The 20,857-nt window shown below is 45.9% G+C and overlaps 1 protein-coding gene across 3 annotated transcripts in view; it reads right to left on the bottom strand.

The window, feature by feature from the left end:
- CLIP2 (CAP-Gly domain containing linker protein 2) overlaps positions 1-20,857 on the bottom strand; it is an 80,600-nt gene that overhangs the window by 13,817 nt on the left and 45,926 nt on the right. For 2 of the 3 annotated variants that reach the window (XM_032200640.1, XM_032200639.1), the window contains exons 4-10: positions 17,846-17,970; positions 13,326-13,539; positions 12,219-12,416; positions 10,990-11,093; positions 8,517-8,577; positions 4,099-4,203; positions 1,574-2,518 (exon numbers count right to left, since the gene is read on the bottom strand). In XM_032200640.1, the coding sequence (XP_032056531.1) occupies positions 1,574-2,518; positions 4,099-4,203; positions 8,517-8,577; positions 10,990-11,093; positions 12,219-12,416; positions 13,326-13,539; positions 17,846-17,970 (1,752 nt within the window). The remainder of the gene's footprint in view (positions 1-1,573; positions 2,519-4,098; positions 4,204-8,516; positions 8,578-10,989; positions 11,094-12,218; positions 12,417-13,325; positions 13,540-17,845; positions 17,971-20,857) is intronic. The other variant, XM_032200641.1, reaches the window with a different exon arrangement.

The raw sequence follows: 20,857 nt of genomic DNA on the forward strand, positions 1-20,857 counted from the left end.
CTGCGACACTCAAAAGCTTTCACCCATGCATTTCTTCCCATGTTTTCCCCATTTTAATTGACACACACTTAAAATAATTATTTCAAGACTCCCTGGTTCTAATCCAACACCAATAAAGTCCCCCAGAGCCCTCTCATTTATTTAAATGGCTCTGGAACAAACCTCCGGTTTCTTCTTTTACATTCATTCTTGTTTAAATCTTGGCTATAATATGTGATGTCTTGTAATAACAACCCACTTCTCCCAGGGCCACAGCTGTACTTATTGTTCATGACTCTTTACTAGAGGAAATATGTTGAGCAACCCCTGAACCACCACTAATGCTGTAGATCCCTCCTCAGGCTTTCCTCTCGCAGCCAGCTGAGCACGTCTCTTTGCAGGCACGAAGCTCTGACTTGGCCAACAGTAATTCGTGGGCTTGACTTTGCTGCCTCGCAGTGCGCCTGGTTTCAGTGGGACTGCTCATGTTGGAGAATTAAACACAGGCATTGTGTTCACTTCACTGACACCTTGACATGGAACAGGCTGTGTCCCCAGGGACAGGCACCAAATGAGTATTCTCAGATCATGCACATTTCATGGCTCGTTTTCATTTTCCTCATCCCCACGGAGCCAACTTGCAACTTGTCTTTTAGCTCATTTCTCATGCAAAAGCCAAACACAAAGAGGGGTCCGGTCTGGAGCCAGGAGTGGCCATCTCCCCGCTTCACTCTAGAGCGGAGGATGTGAGCAAGCTACAAACAAACACATGTACCTCTGCCACGCCACAAAGCCAGGATCACATCCCATGGCAAACAATCAAAAAAAAGACTCAAAACCACACAAGGGTCACAAAAAAATAAATTGACCTCTTTATATTACTACTGCTTTTATTCTAGCCTTCCCTGGGAGGCTCAGGACTCTCACTCAATGAGGTATTTTATTTCCCGGGCTTGGTGTCACGCTGACCCTTGCTAGCAGCATTTCCGCTGCAATCCTCACAGGCAGCATTTCCCTGTCTCTTTAATATGCTGCGAGGCCACACTGCTGGCACACACCTGCCATCAGCTCAGCCCCCCTAACTGAGGCTCTCAAATCATGCTCCACGTGCTGAGCAAGCCCTGCACTCTCTCAGCATGGGCAATGCCTCTTCTTCCACCCTGTCCTCCAACTACCCCTAAAGGGCTTTGCTTGATAATACACCGAGGCTGCTGCAGTTCCTCGGAGGACAGCAGACATTGCAGAATTGATGCTTTTTGAGCTAAGAATGCTGCTTGCTCAGAATGAGTCTGCCTCTACCAAACCTATTCTGCTGCCACAGAACTAATGCAGCCTCAAACCCAGATGTGGCCCACTTGCTTCTCTTGACTCTCACTTTTCTACCCATGCCACTGTACTGGCTTTCTAGAATGGGAAGAAACCCTCAGCATGGAGATGCTCTGCAGAAAAAGCATTACCAATGGAGATTAAAAACATCCAAATACTCTGAGGCACAGAAGCCTCAGTGAGTTGCACAAGACAGCAGCTGAGCCCTGCCCCCAGGAAGTGTTATTAACAGCGATAACAAATAAGCAAAGTGACCCGAAAAGCATACATTTGCATGCTGAGAAGGATGCAGGGCTTCCATGGACTGCAGCTTGTTCTCTAAGACAAGCACTTTTTCCTGCAGTCTGTGGATCTCCTGTTTGCTCTGGGCTTCTGTTTTCTGTAGTGTTTCATAGTCCAACATCTTCTTCTCAGCTAAAGAAATCTGCTCTTTCAAGAAAGCTATTGCTTGTGTCTGGTCTTTATATTCACTGTGGAGTTTCTCCAGTTCATGCACCCTCAGCTCCGCATCTCGACACTTGTCCTTCATATCTTGGAGCTCAAGAAGGTGCTGATTGCTTTTGGTTTCCAGTTGCATTTTCCAGTCGCTGTTGCTTTTTTCCACTTCATCCACAGCCTCCTGCAACTTCAGTTTGAGGCTCTCTTTCTCCTTTATATGAACAGCTGTCTCAATGTCGTGCTTTGCTTTCAGGTTCTCCAGCTCAAGCTGGTGCTCCATCTTTATACTCTCCACCACTGCCTTCAGTTCCACGATCTCCTTGTGCTGGGTGTCGGGGCCAGTGTTCAGTGTGGCTTTGAGGTCCTCCAGAGACTTCTGGTGGTCAGAAGCTAACGTGTCCAGCTTGGACTTCCAGTTGTCCATGAGCCCCATGTTCTCGTTAGTGGCTTGCTGAACCTTATGCTTGAGGTCAACGATTTCTTGTGAATACTTCTCATTGACGGCTTTCAGCTTCTCCATCTCCTGCTGGTACTTCTTTAGTGTCTTCTCGTACTTCTCCTTTAGCTGGCTGCTCTCCTTCTGGTGCTCCTTGTTGGCAGACAGCAGCTGATCACGTAACCGAAGAGCCTCTGACTGCAAGCCGAGGTGATGCTCGGGAGCCTCTGCCTGGTGAGAGCTCCTCAGGCACTGCCGGAGCTCGTCCACCTCGCTGCGCCTGAGGCTCAGCTCCTCCTCCAGCTGCAGGATTCTGGACTTCTCCGCTACCGTGGTTAGCTGCAACGTGACAGAGAAGACAAAGTCAGTCCCCAGCTCTCATTGCTGTACTCTTCCCTTTAGTAAACGTGCCTCAGCGGAAGTAAATCCAAAGTACATTAGTCAAGGTTCAAAGAAAAAGAAAACCCAGCACCCTCCAATCCGAGTACAGTTTTGCACCAGGGTAATTAGAACTGACTGCTATGCCTTTGTGCCAGTTACAATTTGTTTTTTGAATACAAACCTCTTATTTTCAAGAGAGAAACACATACCTTTGAAATAACCCTTGAAATTTGCTAGAGAGCAGCAACAGCAGTTTATGAAAAATAATGTCCCGAAAGGCCATTATATTTCCAGGCCAGGCATTTTGCCAGATGATGCACAGAGGAAATGTGACTGCACATGCAGGAGTATCACAAGCATTGAAACCAGCATTAAACATATTGTGTTTCCTTTCGTGCTCAGCAATCCTCAGCCTACAGACCCCACACCTGCGGTGTGATTTGTTTACCCTGGTGTAAAAAGGAGAAGGGATTTTACATATGAGTACTTGTTAGAGTTTATTAGCAAAGTAAAAATGACACAGAAGGCTAGAGGATGCAAGACAATAAATCTAGCCATGGTTAACACTGAGCATAAGGTCTGTGGGTTGGCGCCTGACAGTCTGAACACAGCCTAACGGGGCTGAACTACCTGCTGGTCACAGGGAGCTCAGCGTGCTGCGGTGATGGATAGAGAAGAGGAGATTTGACTGGGTGAAATATTAGAAAAAGGCAGAAGAAACCAAGAAATCAAGTGAATCTTCCAGTGTCAAAACACAAGCGATCAATTCCATTTCATTTGCCATTTTCCCCGCTAACCACCAGCCCAGGAGGCTGGGTGGTTTTGCTTTTAGATGGGCACAGGGGCGTTCACACCACTTAGCCCTTTGGAAAAACCTCACATTTGCGTTTTCCGCAAACTCTAACAAATCCATTGCTGAGAAGCAGGCTCACCGGAGCAAGTTTGCTGCTTCCCACACTGCACAACAACAGCATGAGAAAGCTTTTTTCCCCACGTGGGGGCTGCTTTTAGGACTGGGCACACATTTCACGCAGGCAGCACGTCCTGCTGCTGGCTCAGCGTGGCTGAGGATCAGAGCTGCTCCACCTGGACTCACCGCTGCTATCCTCAAGTCGCAGCTCCCATGGCTGGAGTGGGGGCACAGGGAATGCTGATTGCAATGTTATTTCCTATCGCAGCCTCGGAGAGCCTCTAGGCAGAATGAGTTGTGCAGGGTTGCAGGTATTACTCCGGCATGTTAACTGAAGGATGAGTTGTGAAGAGCTCATGGGTCAAATGGTGGCATGGGGCAGAGAAGCAAACTCAGTCTGAGAAATGAATCCTCCCCACAAGCAGCAAAGCTAGGAAATATGTAGTGCTATCACGTCCAGGAGAGAGAGAGCAAATAAAAATCAAACCAAACAAAAACCAGGGAAGCCTAAATTCAAGCCAAAACCAATCAACAACACAAACCAAAAAAGAAACCCAAAGCAAGGCGTCATGAGCATCAGCACGGGGAAGAAGCCGCTCTGCAGGCAGGGCAAGTGGGGGCGGATTACCCTGGTGTCCTCTAATTCTCTGAGGAGTTTTTCAGCCTGTGCCTTCTCAAACAGCAGGCTCTGCTCGAGCTCCCGTATTCGGGCATGCTCCAACTGCGTCTGAGTCTGGTCACACATGGGGAAAAAAGAAGAACAGTGGAGATGGGAAAGGGGAGGGAGGGGAGAGAGAGAGGAGAGGAGAGGGAAAGAGAAGGCTGCAACATCATCTTCAGTGTACAGGACAAGGAAAGGCAGTTCACAACAGGAGGAGAATAAAGATCCAAACAAGCAGGAAAAATCCAAACAGAAAGTGATCACCACGGGATTTTACGTGGTACTCACAGAGGCTATTCACAAGAAAGTAGGATCTGTGCAGGGAAAACATCCCACTGCATTAAGAAGCTGCTTCACTGTTTTCTTGCATCAACGCTGTACCGAACATACTTCCTAAAAAGCAAAGCTCCCACTGCTGCAGACCACCAGTACAAGGCCCTTGCACCACATCAGAGAATGCAAAGACCTTGCAAGGATTCTCCTGCAAAGACCTTGCAGGGATTCTCCATTCTCCTCAAGAAAAATCCCAAGGCAGACTGAAAAGGCTCTCAAGTTTCCCTCCTCTTTTTGCTCCAGAGACAGCTTGAACCCCGCACTAGGTGGAAAAAAAGCAGGTCATACTGTACACAGCAGGTTGCTAAAACCACAGATACGCTGCACTGGAAGTAAATAAAAAAATATTAGATCCCACACTGCTATATAAATCAGTGCTTCAGGTTTGAAGAGGACTGCTATGAATTTCAAAGTGATGTTAAACAAAGACTAATAGCCCCATACAAAAGACAACTTAAAAGCCAGCAAAACAGATGAGTGAGCTACACACACGTTTATATAACCTGCCCAAATCCCAGAGCATTGACTCAGTGCAGTGCTTCAGGACTCTTCCCCTTTAAAGCAGAAGTACCAAATACTGGTAGTTGGTGGCAAACTTCAGGAATCCACAGTGGCCACTGTAATATCATAAAATTCCCCATAAATAAAAGAGGGGAATACATGGGAAATATGCATGCAAAAAAGCCGTCGATTATTATTATTATTTTTTAGCTTAATAAATCAATATATTCCTTTCAATTAAACTGGACCTCCCCCCCCAAAAAACAAACCAACCTGACCAGAACTGGATTTTTTTTACTTTTAATTTTCCATACAATTAATTGCTTTTTGCTCTTTCCACTGGAACCAGATCAAGAGTGGTTTTTTTTTTGTTTTTTTTTTTTTTGTTTTTTTTTTAACTAAGTTTTAGCTAGTTGTCTAAAACTGATAGGAACTGAAGTTTGAAAAAAAAAAATAAAATAAAAATGTTTCTCTTATGGCCTGAAATATATAACTTCACATGCATTCACAGAAGGTAAAGATCGACTGTCAGATATATTCAGACTACTCCATATTTTGTGGTCCATTGGGCCCCCAAAGGAAGAAAAAGATGTGGTCTCTAGAACCCAAACATCAAACACCCCAAATAATATCACATAATCACAAATAATAATCACATAATGCAGAAGTTGATTGAATGCATGCTAATTAAAGAAAATTAAGAAAATTTAATTTTGTACTGAGTAGCTTCTCCCCTTCTCTACACAGCTCAAAATCTACATCCTAACATGGAGCTCCAGGCTTGATTTTATTTACAGGGATAATTATTCTGTTAACGCTAATGAATTTTCATCAATTTACACTTGCCCAGAATTCCCAAGTGAAATTTCAGCAATGTATACTTTTGAAATTACCTTAACTGGTGGCAGCAAGTCAGATATAAGCTACCTGAAGATGCCAACCTATTACAAAACTAATCTCTGACTCTCCCAAAAAGACTTTCTCAAGATTCCTGAGATTGGCACTCAAGTTCCCAATCAAGCTACCCCAGCTCCACCTGGTATTCTTGCTCAGTATCTACCAATCCTGGCCTTTTCCAAGTCTGGAAAAGGATATCAAAATAGAGGAGGAGAAAAATCAGGGAAGAAAATTAAAGACTGTAAAACAGTTGATCTAAACATAGCTGTATTTAAGGTTTTCATTGAAGTCCTGTGTTATTTCATATTTTGTGCAAATTGATTTTCTTAGTCAACGTGACTCATTCTCAAATCCAGAGTATCCCTGCACTTTGAGGAAGCTTGGATCTGAATTTTAGGGTTACTTCTTGCTATCAGCCTCAAGTTAGATTACCCACTGGTGTGCAAGGTACCACACAGATACCATAAGGCTGTTCCTTGATGAGATTAACGTTTCCCATAACAAGCCTTCTACCATAAAAAGCTTTTCATACAAGTCATGTCGTCCCCAGCCCCTTTTCTGTCATTGCTTTCCACCTTCCAAGGTACTTCAGCAACAGCACTGCCAACCAGGACCGAGAAGGCTGAGTTCATGACTACATTTCAAGGCTAAATGCACAGCTCCTTCATCTTTTCCAAAGGTCCAAGTACTGGATCCATACCTCCAAAGTCTGAAGAATTCCAAATCTAATCCGAGTGTCAAGGAAGATACTGTCCTACAGGGAAACCCTAGATCCATGGAGAAGGGGATATTTTCTTACCAGCATGCCTGGTATGGCCTTTAACTGCCTCCCACAGGGGCACTATGAACAGTCTCTGGTGAGCAACTGGGGCAAGACACCACTCAGCTCCCAGTACTCTGACAGGGTCCTGGTGTAAGAGGGCTGCAAGACCCTAAGTGGGGAGACAACTGTCACTGGGTTTAGCTTTTGTTATTTCGATGGTTAATTCATCTCTAACTAGGGATGCGAGGAGCTGTGCTGGCAGCTGCTGGCTTTGTAGTGACTACCAGGAGGATGTCAGAACACCTATTTCCCAGGAAACATACTGCTATGGGAAGGAGCACTTACCACCCTGCCTTCCAAGGAGAGAGATCTGCTAAGTGAATTACTTGTTTCTGGAAATCCCAACCATCTCCACAACGAACCAGGAAGGTGAGAATTAACTCCAGCAGGACAATCGTCCAGTCTGAGCATCCAAATCAGACAGGACAGGATGTAAACACTGACCACAGCCAAACCCTCCTACAATGCCACTGGTGCTGGACCCCTGGGGAAACCCTCATTTCTTTGGATTGCCCCAAAACCAAGCTGCTCCATGACCCTTTCTCAAGAAGGTATTTGTTCCTCTGAGCAGAAGGTGGAAGCTGGGACAGAACCTGTCAGCCTGCAAGAAGCTTGGTCACATCCTCATTGCACAGCAGCTCCTTTCTAAACCCGCTAAAAATCAGATCTATCCCCAGTTTGGGACCTGCAGTCACAGCAGCTTAACATCTTGCTAGAACATGTAGGGTTTTTTTTCAAAAACAAAACCCCTATACCTGCTACCTAACCCTGGCTCTGTTGCCATTACTCCACAACTAGTCTTAAACACCTAAAGCTTATACAGGGATAATTCACTTATTTCAAATGGATTGATGGATCAATCTCCCTTCTCTAAAGCCCTGGGGGAAGCTGACCATCTAAACTCAGGAATTAACAGAAACCTGCTTTGGTACTCACTGACTAGACAGAAACTGTACTTGCCCTTAGCAAAGGTTTGCTATCAGTGCATTGCTGATTTATACCCTGTCCCACACATGAGTCTGCTTTAACTTCTGGATAAAGAGGAGAGGTTTAAAACAAGAGGTTCAAAGCCACAGCAACAAGCCCCACTGCCTAGTTTTCATGTTTTCCTGGCCTGATATATGATTGATACAGGTCCTTTGATTTTTCTGTTACTAACCTAGCACTCTAGCTAAAGATAAGGGAAATCCCACAATTCACACAGGTAGAGCAGAGCCTTGCTTTAACAGAAGTATTTCATTTTTCTTCTTTGCACTGAAAAGTTTTGTGCTCAGGACCAGCTCCTAACACCACTTCCAGTTGATACAACACCATTTGAGCAGCACTGCTCAGACCACCAGCCTTTCCAAACAAAAGGGTATTCCAGTGTCAAACCCCATGGGTAGAGGACTCCACATGAGGGATACTGCAGGTCATACAATACATGGCGTTGGGCTCGAATGGAATAGCATCTCTCACCTGAGAGACTGCACGTGCCTGTTAACCTCTAACAGGACACTGCAGGGACAGTGACTGAGCAGTCAAATCACTTCTCCAGTGGAAAAACATATGTTAAAATGCATTCAGACAATCAGTTTTTAACACTGCTTGGCAACTTACGGCAATATTCAAAGCCAGGCTGGCTGGATGAGGTTAATTCTAGACATCTCCCAACATTACAAGGGATCACGCAACATACCAGAGAACGATCCTAAATTTACACCACAGTATTTGCAGCAGGTCTGCAGCCATCACTAAAGGAACTGCATTGTTCAGAGTTGAACAAAAGGTGGCAGAAATTACTAATGTAAGGCCACACATGCAACACACAAGTTTTGGTGAGGGTGCTTACCTCCAAATCTCCCTTCGTTATGGATTCTTCCTCCACACGGAACTGCAAGTCCTCCACTTTCCTGGGGAAGGGGAGAGAGAGCGATCAGTGACACTCAGATTAGCATCCCACCTACAGGCAGCCATTGCACATGGGCCTCCCCTGCACAACAAAAAGCTGAGAAAAAAATGCAATTTTTTACATAAAAACAGCTCTGCAGAAGCTAAACATCAAGATACAAGGAGCAAGACAGTTAAGCAAGCCTACGCATAGTGAGCATTTGCCTTCTTGCAAGGTACACGCTCCCAGACCCGCTGTTCCTGCTGTACTATTTCTCAGCAAGCACAACTGCTGTTCATTGACACCAGGACCCTGAAAACAGTGAAGGCACAGTTTTCTCTGTTTTACTTAGACCCTGTTATCTCACAGCAGAGCACCAGGCAATTCCTGTGCCAAACGCAAATGGTCCATACAAAATATTCCAGGGGAATCAAAGCCTCTGCCTTCTTGGCAGAGGGTGAGCAATGCTTCTTGTTGCCACAACATGGAAATGGTGAGCCACCTTGGCAGAAAAACCTTCAGAGGCTGCACAGGTCAACCACGCATAAATCCGCATAAAGCCCCACGCACGAACTCAAAAGTGCCTCAGAGTCTTTTGCAAAGCCTGTATCTTGATTGGATTTTCTGTTCAGAGTAATTCAATCTCCTGCTAAACTCATCCCTCTTTGTTCTCTTTACTGATTAAAAAAGGCAATAATGAGGATGTTGCACTGGTAGCCAGATGTAAGGACTCTGATTCAGTTACAGATAAAAATAGCTGTGGGTGTACGTATCTAACTTCATAAACAAGCTTCCTTGTCTAAACCTCCTCTAATTAGAGGAGGCATCTGTTGATATTTAGGAAATAGCTCAGCTGTCTTGGGTTAAAGGGCCTCCTGGAGCTGGGAAAGTGAGCTGCCTACCCAGGGAACAGGGAGACTTGTGCACGAAAGAACAATTCATCTTCAGGGAGCATCGTTCAATTGAAACCAACACCATTTTCATTTTTTTTTCCCCCAGTTACTTAATACACAGAAATGTTTTTCCATTCCCACCGGAGAGTTCAATTATATATATGGAGCAATTGGCCTCCAAAAATGACAAGCAGATCTTCACTCTTATCCAAAAAGGAAATGTATGCATCATCGTACACACACAGATGGGGCCTCTGGGACGTGGGGAGGCAGCGAATCACACAATGGCAAGGCCATACTGCGGTGTGACTTGCCTTCCTCAGGAGGAACGTCTGCAAGATTAACATCTCAACAAATAGATGGGGAAAGAAACTGTCTTTAGCAAAGCCACGCTGTAGAGAAAGTGTGGGGACCTGGGATTGCCCAGCCTGCAGAGTTCTCTTTATAATTCAATACTTTTTTTTATATATATACTGCATCTTTAACCCAGAACACCTGAAGGCAAGGCTTTGCTCCTTGTTGATATCCAAGTCCCCTCTTTACTGAGGGAGTTCAGTTTACACAGTGACATGGCTCAGGCTGGTTATGGTACAAAATTCCAAAATTACTGGTGTTACCAGAACCCTCCGTTCTTTCAGGCTGATAATGCTGCCTCTCCCTGCTCTGTCAGGAACCAAAAAAACAGGGAAGAAGGTTGGAAACCCTCAATAACTCCACTGCCCAGCAGGAGACCACAGCTATCCGGTCTTCAATTGGCAGTTGTCTATAGAAATGATGCCCACACTGTATTGTCAGTGCAACATTGGCATTGTCAAATGCCCTTGGCCATGCAAGCAGCTTGTCAAATATTTACCAGGGTCCTCACAGGAGTGCCAGCAGCTTGGAGTCATAATCAGGAATGGAAGCTGATAATGTCTTTTGTCTGAAGCACTACATGCATTTGGCAGGGAAGTGGGTCCGACCATGCAACATCTTTTGGCAGAGAAGCAGAGCTGCCACCGTGCCAAGCATGAGCTGTCCTGGCTGTTTGTCTCCTGCCTTTCAGTTACTTTGCACCACGGGACAGGTTCAGCAGAGCGCATTGAAAAACCCTGATATTGTTCACATCACAAAAATCAGCTCCCAGCAACCGCACAGGATGATATGGCATTGAGTGGCTTCTAAGAACCTTAAGACGGGAACGTATGAGACTACCTAGAAATATTTCCTTCTTTGTTTGTAATCAGCAGCAGTCTGTCAGCAAGTGGGAGAAGTCACCGTACTGGACGCCCATCCCTAAATAAGGGTCATGCCAGATGCTCAACTACAGCAACCTTGTTCTGAACTTGTTACTTGAAGCAGCACCACCTTTTCCTCCGTGCAGGCAGGTTGCAGTGGCCAAGACAGAGGAGCACAGCATATTTGAAATATGGAAAGAGATCCAAAGATGACCCTCCCAGTCACTTTTTCCTCTCCTTAGATCCAACAATTGATGTTCTTGGGTACAAGCTTCATCTCCCCCATGATTTCAGCTCCCCCACACCCATTCACTCCTGTTTTACCTCTTCTCTTCTTCCAGCTGGTTCAGCAGTTCGATCTTCTCCTTTTGCATTCCATCCACCAGTGCTCGTGCCCGCTGGAGGTTTCCCTCTGCCTCTGTGACATACTGCAGTGAAAAAAGAGCCCAAGTCACAAAAGTTAACCATGTCTGAAGTTCAGAGTTGTTTAAAAAAAGGACTGGAACAAGAGAACAGAAGGTTCTGATGTTTCAGAGGTTGCTATTGTAAGAAGGTGGATTTTCCAAAAAGCCCAGTATAAGTATCAAAAATTGCTCAGTCTCCACCAGCTTTAAGTCTGATTTGTGTTTCAGCACCTCAAACACTTTGGATAATCCAGCTCTGATCAGATTTAAGCACTTCAAGCCTGAACAGTTTTGAAAACCTGGCTCAAGGTTGCCAGATCCAGTTCTGCCCTGGTCACAAAGCGAGAGTCATTTCAGAATTGCATGAATTCATTTGTTACTGTTAATTACTGGGAAATATTTTACACAAGGAAAACTTCAGCTTGCTGTTGATTTGCCAAATTTTTCCCCCGTTTCTGACAGGCAGGTGTGGCCCAACACACAGAGATACACAGCATCACCTCTACTCCCTGATAGCTGCACTGGGTTTATAAACACGAGCAAGGAATTCACGGCAAGAGCAGTGGTTAAAGAACCATACGTTGATGAACAGCATAAACCTGTAACTCTTTTCTTTAAACACTCAAGTGGATAAAATACCATCTATCTAAATCCTTGTGGAAAAACCAAAATGCTAACACAATCAGCCTGTTTTCCTTGTGATTGATGACTCCGTTAATGCGATCGAAGCATCCCCCTCTGGTAGGAAAGCAGTGACGTGCAGGAACTGAGTTGGTGTCCTCAGCAGTGTCTGATAGCATCAAAAACACTGCAATGCAGTCACGGCCAAGGCCAGAGTGGGCGGCCAAGGGGACTGAGTTTGCTTTCCACCTGCATTTCAGCATTCAGATGTATTGATCCACCAGACACAGACTATTACCAGCCCTTTGTCTGGCACAGCCCTTTTTCTGCTCCTTCCTTGGGAAGGAGAGAGCACATCCCACTTGCAGGAATGGAGAAACAGCCTCAGCTTCCTGCGTGGTATGTTAAGCAATCTCCACAAAAAAAGGCAGAAATTCAGAGCCCAGCTTCCAAATTAGGTAGCTGCAGCACAGGGAAAGTGTTATCATGACCTGAAACTTCCAGCGAGGAAGCCACACTACCTCCTACCTGCTCGTGTTGGGCCTTCATGATGGCAATCTCCTTCTCCACCTCGCAGATGTGGCTGGTGGCTTTGGCAACTTCAGCCCGCTCCAGGTCACGCTCTGCCAGCAGCTGCTCGATGTGCTGCTGCTTCTCCTTCAGCGCCTCCTGCAGAGCTGTGGTGCCAGAGATTTTTCGGGCATAACGTGAGGAGGTCTCTGTCAGCTGGAGAATGGAGTTAGAAAGAGGCAGAAGTAAAGTTGTGTCCTCCCCAGTCTAGAATACCTTAAAGTCCCCTGTCAAATCTGAAATATACCTCATCTACTGATTATTTATTATGCTGTACAGAGCTGTAGTGCCAGCTTTAGGCCCTACAAGTCGTGTTAATGAGTCTGCAAAGAGCATGCATTGCTTGCAAGCTCAATAGCTCTCCTGCACTACAATGGAAGAATAATTTCCCAAAGGACAGGACTTGGGGTGAGAATTAGGTCAGCAAAGGTTGTCACACATTGTATCATCTGCCTTTTAAAATGCATTTTATCAATGCCCAGCCTAGTGCAGTCCCAAACAGCGAGCTCAGCGAGGAGGAATTATATCAGTTGGAGGCTGGTACGGGCTGGCTGGATCTGCTCCCAGGACTGGATACTGCACCCTTTTCCCCAGCCAGGATGACTGCAGGTGCTATGCAGCACATGCTACATCAGAGCTAGAGCTTTTAATAATATTGCTGCCTGCTCTGCTCTCTGCCTTCTTGAGCACCTTCCAAAGCACAAGGCATATGATCCAGGACAGAGTCATCCCTTCATGGCAAAACGCAGTCACTGCAGGAGCTGGAAGGCACGGCTGTTCAACAGAACAGCTCGCTGCGATGCAAACACGTGGGGCAGGAAGCAGTGGCATTGTTTTGCAGGGATCTTGTAACAAAACCTGCTCTTAACAGCAGAGCTGAGGTTCATCCCATTCCAAATAGCACCTTGGGCTTTTTAAATGGCCGCAATTGCTCTGCATCTGTTTAAAGAAAATAAAAAAGCTGCATGCCCAGTGCAGCTCCTGGAACAAAACTCCAACCCTCCCAGGTTTGCAGAACCAGGCCTCAGCAGATGGAGGCTGCAGTCCATGGGACAAGCCACTTACCAGCCCGCTGCGGCTGGGCCGGCCCCCGACGGATGATGCCACGGAGCTGACGGAGCTAATGGAGGAGCTGCTGGGGCTGTGGGTTAAGGCAGACACCCCCATGGCCATCCGTTTGCTCTTCTTGGCCTTGGCCGGGCTGGTCGATGGGAAGCCGATCCGGATCACCTTGTGGATGGGAGCAAAGAGGCCGAACTTGGGAGGGCACTGGAAATACCTGTAACACAGGAGGGATGCTCCAAGTCACTGGTGCTGCAGCATCCACCTTGTCAGAGCCTTGCAGAGCGGCACTGCCAAGCAACACAACCCCAGCTCATCTCAGCCCTTCGCTGTGACATTGCTTCCTTCATGCGAGTGGCTGGATTATTCTCCTTTCCTGCCACTTAGAGCAGTGGCAACCTCCATGTTTTTGCTTGTGCTGATTAAGAAGGGAAGCCCAAGATAATTGCCAGGCACGCTTTGATGAGCTGCCAGGAAAGACCCAGCTGGTAGCCCGGATAGCACAAGGATCCAGCGTGTAAACAGTGACAGCACACACTCCTTCCTTCCAGAAGCAAACAGCCTTCCCAAAACTTGCATGGCTGTGCTCTCTACCCTGCTTTACAAAAAAGCCACATAGCAAAGTGTGTCAAATAAAAAGGCACAAATCACACAGCTCTGTAGGACATTCTATGGGTCATTTTTCCTCCCAAAACAAGAGCTGCCATTCCTCCCCTCCTAACTTTGCAGCTAAAAATGCCATTATCCCAAACTCCAGTGTGCGCCATCCCCTCTGGATGGAGGGGAGAGGGAAACTGGTTCCCTGCAAACAAACTTAAAAGAGGCAAGCATAACAAAAGGGTGTATCAGGTAACTGCAGCAAGCCTGATGATTATGTTTCTACAAACAAATAAGCAAAACTTAGTGTCAAACCTTGGGAACCCCCTTAGAGCTTGGGCCTACCTATTGCTAGCCAGCTGCATTGCAGCAAGTAAACCCAGACAGCCTCCAGGCATCATGTCCCTTTGTGGCAATGGAAGAGCCAACACAAAACTCTCTACTTTAAGAATTTTTTTCTCAAAGCCTCAGTAGCAAGGCTAGGACAAAATACTGGGCCATATAATAGCCTGTCCTATGTTAGCATTAAAAAAAAGAATCTAAGGAATAAATGACAAACCCAGCTTTCCTAGCACAAGTGCTCTCTCTCCAGATGCAAGCAGCTGGATCCCAAAAGCCTTCAGTTTGTAAGTGCTGGCAGTCACCTGGCTGTATCACGGGCTTGGGAGGCCAGAGAAGAGCCTCATCTCCACCCAGATGAGTGATAAATTTTCAAACACCTGCTCAGCTCCATTTAAAAATAAATAAATAAATAAATACTACAATCCAAAATCGCTTAGACCCCTTTGCTTGCTGCCAACACAGGCTCGTGGGTTTAGAAAGGCTATCACAGGCTCACCTTGTTCCAGAATGGAGACCCAAGGCAGAAAAGCTGTGTGACCTCTTGCAAACCAGCCAAAGCATTCCTCAGCATCATATTTTCAAACTAAAGTCTGCAGAGGCAATCCAACAGCATGGCACAGCCCCTTCCACAGGTCTAAGTGACCTGAGCATAAAGTGGTACTTGTGGCTATACCATACCAAAGGGTAAGTCCACCCGAAGCCCCCTACAGCTCTTATCAAGTCCAAACTTGCTTCAAGCTATGTCAGCTCACCTATTTTTAGTGGTTGGAAGTGGTTGCAATTAACTGGTATAGTTCAGAGACAGGAGCTGGGTCCAGAACACTTGGCAGCACAAACATCTGCTTGAAACCCAAGAGCTGCTCTCAGCTGGGTGCTACACAGCCCTACACCCACATGACAAAGAAATTGGAAAGGAAAGTGGTGGTGTGATGGCAATGCAAACTGCAGGTGGGAAATAGCACAGAAAAGTTTGAAACAGACAAAAATAGTTTTTAAAGTGCAAGGCCCATAACTGACAGGCTTCAAACTATGTCAAAGTTTTGTGAGCAAAGGCTCCCATAGGAGCAGGGACAGAGGAGAATAAAATAAGTAAAGGTTAATATGAATCAGTTAAGATGAGTAAGTGAAACTTGTCCAGCTGTGTGGATTTAAAACAACAACAACAACAAAAAACACACTCCAGTACTTCTCTGCTCTCCCAAGCAGACAGAACAGCAGATGTAGCAAACCCCAGTGTCTCAGCAGTACCCATGTAATGCCAGGAGAGGGGCCCAAACACAGTGATGTCCTCTCAAGCACTGCTACTATAGGCAGCCTCCATCAGAGAGCCACAAGTTGCTCAGGAAACCTTGGCCCTTCATCCCTGCTTGGATGAACATCCAGCCCTGGAGCCCTTTGCTGAATCTGCAGGAGAATCAGAGCGACCCTCCTCAAACTCCGAGGGTCCAATTCACCAGGAGAGCTTATGACAGCAAAGCTGGTGACAGAGTCCTTTGCTGGCTCATTTGCCCCCACATCACCTCCCCTCCTTCCACCAGCCTCCACCAACTCAGGGACAGCAGACTGCCTTTGGACCCAGCCCTTCTGCTGTAACAGCGACTGCAGCAGTGAGCACTGCTGGTAGGCAGCCAGACCAAAGATGCTCACTAGATGGCAACAGCCACCAAAGCAGAGAGCCTCCGGAGCCCTGGACAGCCTCTTCCCAGACTGATTCCGGCAGGACAAACTCAGGGCAGTACCAGGAATCCTGAGTGGCCAGGATAAATGTGGGGAGCACTGTCTGATGGGTGCCTGCGTGGCCCAAGGGAGTGGGTTTTAGTATGGTGGCCTTCCTCCAGAACCCTGCTGTTGAAGTCAGTCCATGCTGTTAGCTGCCAGAGAAGCGTTTTCACTGCAGAAAAATCAGGTTAGATGAAGGCTCAAGGGATGAAGAGGGACAGTGCTGCAAACCTGCAGCCAGATGCAGTGTGGACAGACCTTAGCAGGACAGTGCCTGCGTACCACTGCTGAGTTGGCTAACATTCACTGCTGCTAGGAGATCTGCGTAATCAGCTTGGACACAAGAGGCAGGGATGCCGTACAGATTTCCTTCAATCTCCTCTATTTAATCAAAATCTCTGAATTTGCTCCTGTTCCCTGATTCTTGTTGTGGGAATCAATTGTTCCTGTTCCTGATAAAATGCCAAAGGGGAGCCTTGCAGACACAGTGCACACCACAGCAAAATAAAACCATGATGTAGCGGTTTCGGTAGAAAGATGACTTTCAAAAGTTGGGATTTCAGAACACAGCAACAGAAGTGTGAGGACAAGAGCCAGAGAGAGCACCCTTACCACTCACATCTGCCTTCCACACATTCCACATGCACAAAGACAGTAAATCATTTCTTTGCACCCTGAAGATGAAGCTTAGATATTTTATCATGCGTGACAAAGAAAGCAGGGACTTGGCTTCACTCCATGACATATTCTGGTTCTTTTCTTTAGAGAACAGGCTGGAAGTCAGCCATCTGCTGCCAATCATTTACTGCTTTCTTGTCCTGACATTGAACAAGGCAGCGTTTCTCTTATTTAAAATGAAAACATTTGACTGCTGGACAAAAAGGGGCTGATTCAACACAGAAGCCTTTATTATAGAACCTGAGATCTACCGATGGAAGAACTCTCAGTTCCTGAGTAGTTTCAAAGTTCAATCTCACCTTAATGTAAGATTTCCTTAAGGAGCCCTGAGAAATCAGCTGTATTTCCCCTGTAAGGAACTTGTGAAGGACAGGAAATCAGTTCCACCTGTACTGGAACCAAGGCCAAAGCACCGCTATATAACTCAGGTCTAAGCATCGCCAAACTCAAACACCTGAGGCTGGGGGTCATTCCCTTATCTAGCTTCTACACGAAAAGAAATACAGCTTCTTAGAAAGCTTGCTAGGTGTCCCTGCCTAGTTTTCTAGACACTAACAAGGGCTGTTTTGAAACAAAAATAGTGGAGGTACAATTGAGGCAGAGGTGATGAGATCGATCAGCAGATAGCTGTAGCACTACAGAATTCCTACAAGAACAGACCAGGGCCACCAATTGTTCTTTCAGATCTTTCAAAAGTTGTTCCCAGGGAAAAAAAAAAAAAAAAAAAAAAAGGTCAGAAAAGCCAGAAAAAAAGTCAGAGCTTTATTCTCTATAGTTCTGACAGGCTCAATTTCAAATACAGTGCAAGAAGAAAGTTTATTTATGAAGCACACGTGTGGTAGAAAGCAGACCTAATCCAATCACAGAACCCATTCCTAGCAAAAAATTTGAAGTGCAGTGCAATTTAGTATCTTCCCTCTACTCTCTCCTGTTTCCTGCAGCCACTCTGGGTACTTTTCTCCATACAGACCTTACCTGATTCTGCTATAAAATGCTCCGGTAATGAGGCTTCTATTTTATCTCCTGGAAAAATTAGTCAAAAGCTTCAAAGACTCAAAACTGGACTCTTCCTCCCCATTTATAACATCCAACCCAACACACCAACTCTCCCTCCCAGACCCAAAGGAGTTTGGCACCCAGTCCCCGCAGGAGGCCCGCAGGACCCCCGTGCTGGGAGCGCCCAGTACCTGGTACCAGCCACGGCCCCGTCGTTCTTCCCCAGGGGTTCATCCAGCTCCACGCCGCACCACTCTCCTTTGGCAAAATCCGTCTCTCCCACGTAGCGAACAACTCCCGTCTTTGTCCCACCGACCTGTCAGAGGTAAAATGCTGAGGGTTAGAGAGCAACGCTAGCATTACTGCAAGTCGCTTAAAGCCAGAACAGATGTGGAGAGAGAAAGGGAAAAAGCCATCATCAGCATTTCCTGACTCAGATCTAATGAAACCAGAACAGGCAGTTTTCACGTCAAGTTCTCCTAGCACCAAAGATGCCTCTCCAATAACTACAAGCAAATCTCCCACTTCTGGACGTGTCTGCCTGGAAGATGTCAGGACAAATATAATGAGAACACCAACTAATTGCATACAGTTGCTTGCCAGACCTTGAAGGAGTTTAAGCCCTGCACACACAGCTTGTACCTGCCTCCTGCAAAGCACAGAGAAATAAGCAAAGTCACGCCTTCTGCTCCCCTGTGTACACTTAAAGCTCTCAATGCCCTGAGCAGACCCCAGGACAGCATAAGTCAGCAGTGCACAAGGCTGGGTTTTGATCACCGCAACCAGAAGATATTTTACTGAGCAGAAGCTGTATCAGCTGCCTCTGCCTTTGCACCAGGAGTGCCTACAGGTGTCCTTCGGTCTTTGTGCTGAGAAAAGAAAGATAGAAAAGCAGGAGGGATATTATTCTAAAGATCTGTATTTCAAGTAAATCAGCATATAATTTAAACCTTTTTTGGCCTCTCTGTTAAGCCTAGGTTCAAGGAAGAAAGCTTGAAAAGTTAAGATGAAATTTGCAGCTTTTAACTTCAATGACTGGTGGTTAATTTTTTTAATAGCAAATTTTAAATAAAGCAGTATAAACCAAATATTACTACCCTACAGAAATCAGTGATGGAGAAATGCAGAAATCTCCAGCTTTTTATGTTTCAGGGATGTAACAGGTTTACCAATTCTTAATCACTAAACATTCTGGAAATTGCTTATGCAAAGGCAAATGAGTTTTCCCAGCCTAAAAATAACTGCTCCTGAGAGGACCAGGGAGCACAGCTCTGAAGCCTGGGTCCTGCCTCAAGTCCTGGGAGGCTGCGCTGCAGCTCAAGCTGGTCCTCTATAAGTTTTCCCACTAGGGATGTAGCAAAATGCTGCTTATGGAAAAAAACTGAAGTTCTATAGGAAGGAGGAAAATATTTGCCAGCAGAAAAAGTATCAGAAGAAAGCTTTCTGGTCCTACACCATGTCCTGGAGCGAAAGGACTTCATGTCAGTATTAGGTACTTGGCAAGTTACAGATTTGAATAGCTTCGGTAAGATTCTTTACCACTTGCTCATAGTCAAACAGCAGTCCCGTTTTTGATTTATCCAAGTCTAGAAAGAATTATTCTCTTAATATTAATGCAATGATTTAATGCCAGTCTAGTACATTTCTTTAGCTACAAGCTGAATTCAATGAAGATATAATTCATCCTCGTGCCATTTATAAAAATGAAGGGAGCTTACCAGCAGTCTTAATTTTTTTTTTTTAAATCGAGTTTTAATTACAGATACGGAGCCACGTGATCCCGACCCCACTGAACCTCATGTGACCTCCTTAATAACCCAATGAGCTCCCTCCACCAGTGTGAGTCTCCAAACAGAGGAAGTTTGCTTAATATACACATGCCTAAGGGCACCAGAGCAGGACAGTCAGAGCAGGCTGTGTTCCTACCCAAAAGTCACAAATGGCCATCCCACAGCCCCCCAGGTGGCTATAGGATTGTTTCCAAAGTAATGGATTTTATTTCTCTTTTGAGGGTTGGTTATTCTGTCTTTTCCATGAAGCACGCCCTTGCCACACAGGATCATCTTCTCCCTGTTCTGTCCCAAATGCCCACATGCTCCCTGACGGGGCTGGGAGCGCAGACAGAAGCTGATGTGGGGTTGCCATGCTTACACGTCAGCGTTTAGACCCCTTGTTCAACTTCCCAGCTTTTGGCAGACACACAGGAACTCTCATGGACGGACAGCCTAGAAAATTCATCCACCTCAGACATGCAGATTTATTCAGCCCCGATAATCTGCTAATGCTGCTCAAATAAATAATGCGTTTTGGGAAAAGCCAGCTGGCAGGTCGCACCAGTGCGCAGAACAAACAGTCTCATCAAAACAGAAGCTTTTTTTTTTTTTATTAGACCCTTCAACAAATCACAAGTATCACCTTGGAAGGAGAACAGAAGCAGCTTGCGAGAGGCAGCAGGGCTGGCACTCACAGACCCCAAGTCAAGGCAGCTTCACAGCCACTCAGCTGCCCCTTCTCCCCACACCTTGCTGTTACACCATGCTCCTGGAGCAGAACTCTCAAACCTTTTCAGAAGAGCTTTTAATACTTTACCAAGACTGTCAGCAAGATTATTCATTTCCAAGAGAATGGGATTTTGCTCGATGTAAAGTGTTATTACTTTCAGTTATAGTTATTTTTGCAGAAAAGCAGCTGAAATAGCTCCTTCCTGAAGCTCAAAAATAAACAGCATTGACATAGTAAGATTTTTTTTGTTGTTGTTCTGTTTTGGATGGTTTCTGATTAGCATTAGTGTTCCATATTTTCACCTGAAGCAAAGAAACCCGTATCATTAACTTAGATCAAGCTCACCACAATCCACCCTCTCCATCTGGACTCCAGCAGCCTCGGAGCCACCCCCCGACCTCCTGGGAAGCTCAGATCCAGCCTCAAGTTCTCTGCCTTGGCTCCCATGGCCCCTTCCATGTATTTGGAGAGAGACCATCATCCTGACCTGGCCTTTCCTCAACAAAAGACCTCCAGTAGTCCCAAGAAAGTCTTGGGCTTGACGTTCAGAGCACAAAACCAGGGCTATTTAATGGTTTCTGTCCTTAACGGGTGAGTCAGAAAAGCAACGTGCAGTCACAGAGGAGACATCCACGCGCCTTTCCTGCGATCTGTAGTAACACTGACATCATGTTTTACTAGGGTTTTCTCATCAAAATGAC

The sequence above is a fragment of the Aythya fuligula genome, chromosome 20, assembly GCF_009819795.1.
Source record: "Aythya fuligula isolate bAytFul2 chromosome 20, bAytFul2.pri, whole genome shotgun sequence".
In the NCBI taxonomy this organism is placed as follows: domain Eukaryota; kingdom Metazoa; phylum Chordata; class Aves; order Anseriformes; family Anatidae; genus Aythya; species Aythya fuligula.